Raw genomic sequence first — 10,037 nt, forward strand, 5'->3', positions numbered from 1 at the left:
AAGACATCTGAAAAAGAGGATAGAGTTCATAGTTGCAAATAATACCCAATGTTTTGTTAAACAGAGTCTCAGAGGTACTTATATAATCCTGTACCCTTATGATCATGAAAATGAAATTGAAGGAATGCCGCATGTTCACCAATTAACTACAATCAACAAAAATATGTGTAACATAAGTCAATGCCCAAGTTGCCAAGATAAACACCATTTCATAACTTGCAGTACTGTATTCTGCCCATCTCAAAAGTAAAAAAAAAAACTGCTTGGGATTGACAAACCTTCTTAACTCAGATGTCTGGGTACCAGGTAGCTGTTCCCTGGATCAACAAAAAATGCTTGTTAGTGAGGACTTTGCACAAGAAATGTAAATGTAGTTAAGTTATATAGGGGCCAGTGCATTCTGTTTTCATGTTTGTACCTATGTCTTTCCCTTCCTCTTGTTTTCTTATTCTCCTCATTGGATTTATTTGCATCAGCTTCTCCATCATTTAATTCCCTAACACTGTATTTTTTTCAGAGCACACAATCAATGAAATGACACTTCTAACCCACCAGGATATACACCACAAAAGAACATGGTAATAACATCAGGTGATGGAAACTAACTTATCACATTAGGCAATGGAAGCAGCAGGATAAATAATTGGACATCCCAGCTTGCAATGATAAATTACATAAAGAGGACATGATAGCACTTAGCAACATGATATCTTGCAGTAAAAATGCTCCATGTGAATTGTAATCAACATCAGCAGTACTATATAATTGAAAGTTCAGACTTGAGTACTAGAGTATCAGGCATGTAAAAGAAGTTCGATTTGTTAAAAGAACCGACCCAACAGCAGCTAGGGCGATGTTTTTTCCTCTGCAGCTATCTAGCGCCACTTGAGACTAGTAGGAAATGAAAAATGACAAGAAAAAATAACCATAGGAAGTTGAAGCTGATGAAAAATTCTTTGTCACAAAAGAACAGGGGGATGTTATAGAGCTACCAAAGGACAGTGCTACAGACTGACATAACAAAAAAACTTGCGTTGAAAAAATGAACTGACAAGAAGGTAAAGATATTGCTACTGGTCGAAAAATAGACTTCACTGTGGCCTGGTGAACCATAAATTGCATAGGATAAAGCACATGGAAGATAGGCATTCCAAATACTAGTCGAGGCCGCGTAGGCCTACCTCATGGTGCTGTTTGAGGACACCAACCTCTGCGCCATCCACCCCAAGCACTTCACCATCATGCCCAAGGACATCCAACTCGCCCGCCACATCCGTGGTGAGAGCATAGGCTGCAATCCATGCATCGCCTTTTAGGTCCTTACCAGTGGAAATGTGTGCGCTACTAGTGTCTTGGAGAGTTCTTTTTTGTAGTTCTTTTTACCATATCGTTTTCATCAGCAATTGAAAAATATGTTGCCTATCTGGTCTCTAACATGTGCTTTCTCATTGCCTGTTTTTTCTCCCTTTTACATGCCACTGTCCTCCAATCCCAACTTGTGAAAATCTAGCCTGTCCAACATCGCTCTGATTTTTAGCACTCTTACACATTATCTCTTTCCTGCGTCCGAACCTGAACGAACAACATCTTAGTATGCTCGTCTTCAGTTCCGTGTATCGACCAATTGCATAATAGTGGCAGTATGTTAGTCCACAGATTCAGTCTCGTGCAATATTCCCACAGTCTGTTTTTCTCACCAAATGGTTCCCGGCTCGTTATATTTCCTACCGGTTTGAGCTAAATCGCCCTGATTCTAGCTTAAAGTATCCTTTGCCCGTGTCAAATTTCGTGTTCAGTAATCTAGTTTGCTACCTCTGAACCTGAGTGAACATATGTTCATATGCTCATTCAATTCCGTGCTATATAACCGTATCAGTATGTTTGATGTCCACTGCACAGATTCTTGGAAGGGCCTCCTGATGATGTACCGATATGTTCATGCTTGTCCTCCTGATCGTCCCAGCTGGCACTGTGCCTCCAGTTTTTGTTTGGATGGCTGATGCAGTTTTGCTGACTGCTGTATGCTCGATCATGGGTCACGGACCATTTTGTTTCATGATTATAGTATCCTGATGGGCGCTGAACTAAGATGGTTTCAGTTATGTTTTTGTGCTGCAACAATTAGCATGATATAGTCCACAGGGATCTTCTAGAATTAATTATGTTACTGTATTTTATTATTTTGTGAATCCACTCTCTTGAATGAAGAAGTGAAGTGACTGTGGGCAATTGTAACCTTTCGCAATGGTGTAATAAGTTAGGCCCATTTTTCTTTCTGTCTGCAAAGGACATGAATATGACAGTGGATGTGAAAGCAATTTCAGACTCGAATTGAAGTTATTTTCTTCTCCCTTTGCACTTGTAATAATAACGTGCCTGTCAGCCATTACCTTGTCTCCCACTTATTTTTTACATGTCCTGAACCTGGAGTCCAAGTTTTTGTGTCCATGCATGATACCCCATGGGAAGGCATTATCATTCAAACCATGCAGGAGAGCTGCATGTATATTCATTAAGGCTGCGTTCGGTTCACAGGGAATTGAAGAGGTTTGGCAGGGATTGAGGGGGGATTAGATCTCCTACAAGTCAAATCCCCTCCAAATCCCCTCCAATCCCTGTGGGAAGAGGTGTAACCGAACAAAGCCTAAGAGAGAAAGATGATACGATGTCAAAGAAGGCACAACCAATAACAACGCCCGGCCTAAACGCCATGAGGATCATCAACATGAAAGACGACATCCCGTGAGCAAAATACAGCCAAACCCAACCTAGACTAGTGCAACAGATACAACACAACTACACAAGGCAAAAAGCAAGTACAAACCACTGCACGATCTGAACCCAGCCCCAAAGAAACGACCTCAATTTCTATATCATAACGACAACACCGGCTGAAGCACAGGCATCACAGGGACATACTCCCTCCGTCCCAAAATAAGTGTCTCAACTTTATATTAGCGTTAGTGTAAAGTTATATTAAAATTAAGACACTTATTTTTGAGACGGATGGAGTAGTATCCACCACGAGCCTTGAGCCGAAACCCTTGCATGCACCAACGGAATGAATGTACGTACGGTACGGTATCAGCATGGATCGGTTCATCAGCTGAAACTTCCGCACACCGTTCCACCTCTAGAATCAAGTCAACTTCTAAATCCATTATTAATACGGGCCAATTAACATCCGCACGTTTTTACACAGGAGGGATTGTGATGAACAGCCTAAACTATGCAGGCACTGTTATTCCACAGCAAGTCATAATTAAAATAACTTGATATGATGATCAGTGCGTCTGGAAATGACGCCGACGTGCATCGTTTCGCCCTAGGTTAACGAGGCGCGGCGTGGTGTGATGATTCAGGTGGATGATCGTCGTAGGCGACAAGGCGAGACAGAGCTGCGACGACGGCACCAATGGGGGATCTCATGGCCGACTGTTGGTGGATGCACATGGAAGCAACTTTAAGTGCCTCGTGCAAACCCATGAACGGATACCGGTCGTGCAGCGCCGGGTCTGCCATCCAGCGGAACTTGCTCCTGTCCTTCATCAACCGTATGGCCTGATCCAACAGCAAACATCAATCATTAACGGCCAAATCAACAAAAACCAGCAAATATGCGAACCATGGGCTTGGCTATAGTTAACTTACCCATATGACAAGGTTCCGATCCTCGGCGACGGCCTGGGCGGGGTCGAAGGGGGTCCGTCCCGTGATCAACTGCAGCAGCACGACGCCGAAGCTGTACACGTTCGACTTGGTGGCCACCCTCCCAGTAGCTAACATCTCGGGGGCAATATTAGTACTTCGCGTGAAGCTCTCTTCCTCTGCAGCTACCTGGTGAAGCTCTGCCAGTCCATACTGCGACAGCTTTGGGTGGTAGCCATCTCCGAGCAAGATGTCCGAGCTACTCATGGGTTTGCAGTACACCACACCTTGGTGGTGTAGATACTCCAAACCCTTGGCCACGCCAGCAGCTATGTTTATCCTTGTGTTCCAGTCTAGCAGTGCTTTGCCAGGAGACCGATCTGTTGAGCACAAGATCGATCCGGTGGTTAGTTAATCAACACAGACTCAAGCGATTGAATCGTGGGCAAAATTAATTTACTGGGTTTTGGTATACCAATAAATACCATGGAGGTGATTTTGGAGAGAACCCAATGGCATGTACTCGTGAACCAAGATCCCGCGATTGCCGTCCGCGCTGTTAGGATTAATTAATTAGTTTAAATAGTTGGAATCTCTGCATGTGGAACCGACAACCGTTTTCTCTCCCGAACAATCACATCCTAAATGTAACGGACGCATCGTTCGGATCGTGCCTCTTGTAAACGTCACGTCTGTGCGACACATCCCTTCCAGGGATATAAATATGTAAATCATCGACAACAATCTATAGCGATCATTACTGTTCATCGCACTGTTTCTTTACAAGTTATCACGCACATCTCTCAGCGAGAGCGACAGGCCACAGGAATCTCGTCGGAGAAGAATTCGGAGCGAACTTCAAGGAATAATACAATGGAGGAGGAAATGTGTTTAGTGGATAGTGCATCTACTAACACAATACTTAGGGAGATGAAGTATTTCCAAACACTCAAGAAGAGTAATGGAAGTGTCATGACAATTGCTGGTCGAGACACGGTAATTGTTGGTTCTGGTCAAGCTACAATTACACTCCCTATAGGTACTAAATTGGTAATCCCGGATGCTCTACTGTATCCAGATTCTACTCGTACCTTGCTGAGTTTTAAGGATATCCGCAAAAATGGTTTCCATGTGAAAACTTATGATGAGAGTGGGGCGGAATGCCTACTCATAACTCAACAAAACGGATTTCGAAAGGAAGTCCTTGAGAATTTGCCTTCTCTATCTTCTGGATTGTATTATACATACATTAAACCAGAGACGCATTTGGCGTACAAGATAGTTTTTCAGAATCTTGATAAGTTCAAGATTTGGCATGGTCGCCTGGGTCATCCTGCTATTGGGATGATGCGAAAAATTATTGATGGTTCTGTTGGACACAATATAACGGATAGAAAGTTCCCAAAATCATCGGATTTTGTATGCACAGCATGTGCAACTGGAAAATTGATCACAAGGCCATCTTATGTGAAATTAAAGGATGAGCCACTCAATTTCCTTGAACGCATTCAAGGAGACATTTGTGGTCCAATACAACCGTTATCTGGACCATTCAGATATTTCATGGTCCTAATTGATGCATCAACGAGATGGTCAAATGTGTGTCTACTATCAACAAGGAACCATGCCTTTGCAAAGCTAATTGCTCAGATCATTAAATTGAGAGCAAATCATCCTGAGCATAGGATAAAAACCATCAGAATGGATAATGCCGCGGAATTCAGTTCTCGAGCATTTAATGATTACTGCCTAGCTTTGGGCATTTCTGTGGAGCACTCAGTACCTTATGTACATACCCAGAATGGTCTTGCGGAATCACTTATCAAGAGGATCAAGTTGATAGCAAGACCGCTCCTGCAGAATAGTAATCTTCCAACTTCATGTTGGGGTCATGCAGTTTTACATGCTGCAGAACTGATACAAATTCGACCAACTGCATATCATACGGTCTCCCCATTGCAGTTAGTACGTGGAAACCAGCCAAGTATTTCCCATCTGCGGCAATTCGGTTGCGCGGTATATGTACCGATCTCACCACCGCAGCGTACATCAATGGGCCCCCATAGACGAATGGGGATCTATGTGGGGTACAATTCTCCGTCAATCATTAAGTACCTGGAACCCCTGACAGGGGATTTGTTTACAGCCCGGTATGCTGATTGCATTTTTGATGAGGACAATTTTCCGGCATTAGGGGGAGAGAATAACCACAAAGAATGCCGTGAAATAGATTGGGATGTGAAAGGCATCCAGTCCTTAGATCCACGTACGAATGAATCTGAACTCGAGGTTCAGAAGATTATAAATTTGCAAAATATTGCAAATAATCTGCCAGATGCATTTACTGATTATAAAGGTGTCACAAAATCAAATGTTCCCGCTATGAATGTGCCAGAGAGAGTGGATGTGACCCATAGATCTACTCAGCCACCCAAGAGAGGGAGGAATCTGTACACAAAGGACAAGGCTTTGCAGAAGCGTCCAAGGGGAATGAGGAATCCTCAAAAAGTAAATGCAAGTCAACAAGATGTTGATATTCAACCTAGGGTTGAAGGACACCTGAAGGATGTTGGACATCCAGAACCCAACACGAGTGTGCACACAAATTTTGGTGTTGGGACATCGGAAGACCTTGATCCAATTGTTGAGGGAAATCACGAAGGATCAAAAGGTATTGATGAGATATCCATTAATTATATTGATTCAGGAGAATCATACAATAGAAAGACTACAGTTGTCGACATTTATTTCGCCTCTAGAATTGCAGAAGGCCTTGATTTGGATCGAGAGCCTAAGTCCATGGTGGAGTGCATGAAGCGCTCAAACTGGTCCAAATGGAAGGCAGCAATTGAGGACAAATTGCGCTCGCTCATAAAAAGAGGGGTATTCACTGCAGTAATACCCACTCCTCAGCATGTGTTCCCTGTGGGAGCAAAGTGGGTTTTCGTTCGTAAAAGGAACGAGAACAATGAGGTGGTGATATATAAGGCGAGGCTTGTAGCACAGGGGTTCACGCAGAGACCCGGCATCGATTATGATGAAACATATTCTCCTGTTATGAGTGGAACAACGTTCCGATATTTAATATCACTGGCAGTGAAAATGAATTTGTCTATCCAACTGATGGATGTTGTGACTGCATATTTATATGGGTCACTGGATTCGGATATTTATATGAAAGTTCCTGAGGGAATGAAGCTTCCGAATCCAAAGGCTAATCGCAACATGTATTGCGTAAAGCTTCAAAAGTCATTATATGGCTTAAAGCATTCGGGAAGAATGTGGTATAACCGACTGAGTATATTCCTTCTTCAGAAGGGTTACTCAAACAACAGTGATTGCCCATGTGTGTTTATTAAGAAATCTAAGAATGGATTTTGCATTATTTCTGTGTATGTGGATGATCTAAATATCATTGGGACTACACAAGAAATACATGAGGCAAGTAATCATCTTAAGACGGAGTTTGAGATGAAAGATCTGGGCAAGACTAAATTTTGTTTGGGCTTACAACTTGAACATCTTCCTTCAGGAATACTTGTTCATCAGTCTGCTTATATCCAAAAAATTCTTGAGAAATTTAATATGGATAAAGCATATCCATCGAAAACACCAATGGTTGTTAGATCTCTTGATAGAGATAAAGACCTATTTAGACCTAAGAGTGATGATGAAGAGGTATTAGGACCTGAGTTTCCTTACCTCAGTGCTATTGGAGCACTAATGTATCTAGCAAACTGCACCAGGCCTGATATATCATTTGCAGTAAACTTATTGGCTAGATTCAGTGCATCACCAACAAAGAGGCATTGGGTTGGTGTGAAGAACATTTTCAGATATCTTCAAGGCACCAAAGATCTTGGTTTGTTCTATCGAAAAAATCAAGATAAGACCATGGTGGGATATTGTGATGTTGGATACCTATCGGATCCCCATAATGCCAGATCACAGACTGGTTTTGTCTTCTTGAGTGGAGGTACGGCTTTTTCTTGGAAGTCGACAAAACAAACTCTGGTGGCTACATCCACGAATCATTCTGAAATTATTGCTTTGTTTGAAGCATCATGTGAATGTGCATGGCTTCGCAGAATGATTAACTTTATTGAAAGTTCAAGTGGGATTGGATCATTGGAATCACCCACTATTATCTATGAAGATAACGCTGCATGTATTACACAGATGCAAACAGGTTATATAAAGAGTAATATTACAAAGCATATTTTTCCTAAGTTATTTTATCCCCATGAGTTACAGGAAACCGGGGAGATAAATATTTTGCAAACGAAGTCATGTGACAATCTTACCGATTTGTTTACAAAGTCATTACCAAGTTCTTTATTTGAGAAGTACATCAATGGAATTGGTATGAAACGACTTCGGGATTTGCAAAGTTCAGGGGGAGTGTCTCCCTGAATGATAATTTGTTTGTGATCCTCGGATCTTTAATATTGCACTCTTTTCCTTTATAAGTTTTTCCTAAATGGTTTCTTATGGAAGGTTTTTAATGAGGCAATAGTAATGCATGCATTATGATATGTCGGTTTCTCCTTATTTTCCCATTGGGTTTTGGAAGGAGTTTTTGATGGCATATTGTACATATCTCCTCATATTTTTCCTACAGGGTTTTTGGAGGAGACTAATCATGATGATGATCAAGATGTTGATGATGATGTTTACAAGAATAATTGAGGCAGAGATTAGGGGGAGTGTTAGGATTAATTAATTAGTTTAAATAGTTGGAATCTCTGCGTGTGGAACCGACAGCCGTTTTCTCTTCCGAACAATCGCATCCTAAATGTAACGGACGCATCGTTCGGATCGTGCCTCTTGTAAACGTCGCGTCTGTGCGACACATCCCTTCCAGGGATATAAATATGTAAATCATCGACAACAATCTATAGCGATCATTACTGTTCATCGCACTGTTTCTTTACACGCGCAAAAGCCAACGAGGTTGACGACATTCGGGTGGCGCAGCGAGCTCAGCATCAGGACACGGGCAAGAAACTCCTTGTTGAGTTGTTCTGATGATGATGATGATCCACTAGGATCAAAGGCATGCTGCAGCTTTATAGCAACAACCTAAAACGAATATTGTATGATGATCCACTCATACATCAATTTCCGCCTCATGCACGTCGATCATGACATCATGCATGGTACGTAGTACGTACACATATGAAACTAAGTGAAGAATGGATTAGCTAGCTAGCCAGGATCATCACCTGATTGACGCTCCTGAGGTAGCCTTTGTAGAGACTCGCCGTCCGAACGATGCGGAAGCCGTCTCTGAAGTTCCTGGTCGCCGCGGCCAGCTCGTCGAAGGTGAAGGTTCGTGCCGCGGTGGCAGTGGCGGCGACGCTGCTGCGGCTGTGGGGATCGCCCCGGGGAGGCGGTGGGACTTCCTTCCTTGCCCCCAGGCAGAGGAAGCAGCTGGAACCACCCATCGCCGGCGGAGAGGAGGAGCCACCGCAGTGCTTGAAGGAGAAAGTTTGCAAGGAAGGAGCCAGTAACTACTCTCAGCCACCGCACCACTACTGGTGGCTTGTGGCCTTAAGTGGCCAGCACCGCTTGCCGAAGACGGAAACCACCAACAACTTGAAAGCGCGTCTACTCGATCACTTTTCCAGAAACGGAAACCAGCAACGACCAGCAAGTAGTACTCCCTTCATTTTTTTAATCTGCATAAAAAATTTAGTCAAAGTCAAACTTTGTTTACAGAGAGAGTATATCTCCGACCGTAGTCTCTTCTGAATAGTCAACGGGGTTGCACTTTGACCATCGAATAAAGCATGCAAGTTACACTAGTACTTTACAGGCCATATAGTGCTCGGTGCTCGAGTTTAGCTAGCACAGTACGACAGAGTGCACCGTCGGGCAAAAAAAAAAGAGAGATGTGCGTGCTAAACATGGACATCTGCGTAAGGCTGTGTATATATATATGTGTGTGTGTTTAAAGTTGAACTGATGAATTTTGTACATAACTGTCCAACTACAACCACTTGTCTTCATTATATAATATACACACTTTTGATCATCATATTTTTTAAGGGAAAAACTTCCGAAATCATCAACTACAAAGAACATCATAAGTACAAATTACATCCAAGTCTGTAGACCACCCGCCGACGACTATGAGCACCGGAGTGAACTGAAGGTGCGCCGCCGTCATTGCCCCTTCCTCATCGATGCCGGACAAACCTTGTTCTAGTAGACAACCCAGAAGTAGTCCCGCCAAAGCCCTATAGGACCAACATACCAAAATAGTAACCTCCGTCGATGAGGAGAAGAGTAGATTAGAAGGATCCAACCTGTAGCTACACAAACACCGACGAACCAAGACTGGATCCACCAAAGATTTGATCATCATATTTGACAAGATCTTGGGT

The 10,037-nt window shown here is 42.9% G+C and overlaps 1 protein-coding gene across 1 annotated transcript; it reads right to left on the reverse strand.

Moving 5' to 3' along the window:
• Positions 1–3,330: 3,330 nt before the first annotated feature.
• On the reverse strand, positions 3,331–9,095 carry LOC125518499 (serine/threonine-protein kinase PBL27-like). The gene is made up of 5 exons (XM_048683323.2): positions 8,874–9,095; positions 8,585–8,730; positions 4,134–4,204; positions 3,652–4,028; positions 3,331–3,561 (listed from the first exon to the last, which is right to left on the reverse strand). Exons 1-5 carry the CDS (start codon positions 9,093–9,095, stop codon positions 3,331–3,333), a joined length of 1,047 nt encoding a protein of 348 aa, XP_048539280.2.
• Positions 9,096–10,037: the final 942 nt, after the last annotated feature.

Source organism: Triticum urartu, chromosome 1A, assembly GCF_056163025.1.
Source record: "Triticum urartu cultivar PI428250 chromosome 1A, HENAU_Tu73, whole genome shotgun sequence".
NCBI classification, from domain to species: Eukaryota; Viridiplantae; Streptophyta; class Magnoliopsida; order Poales; family Poaceae; genus Triticum; species Triticum urartu.

Excerpts from the sequence above, each read along its gene's own strand:
- LOC125518499 (XM_048683323.2), bottom strand. The coding sequence starts at position 9,095 with ATGGGTGGTTCCAGCTGCTTCCTCTGCCTGGGGGCAAGGAAGGAAGTC. Across the intron at positions 8,731-8,873 it reads ACCTCAGGAGCGTCAATCAG|GTTGTTGCTATAAAGCTGCA; the intron begins GTGATGATCCTG and ends TATTCGTTTTAG. Across the intron at positions 4,029-4,133 it reads TCTCCAAAATCACCTCCATG|ATCGGTCTCCTGGCAAAGCA; the intron begins GTATTTATTGGT and ends TGTGCTCAACAG.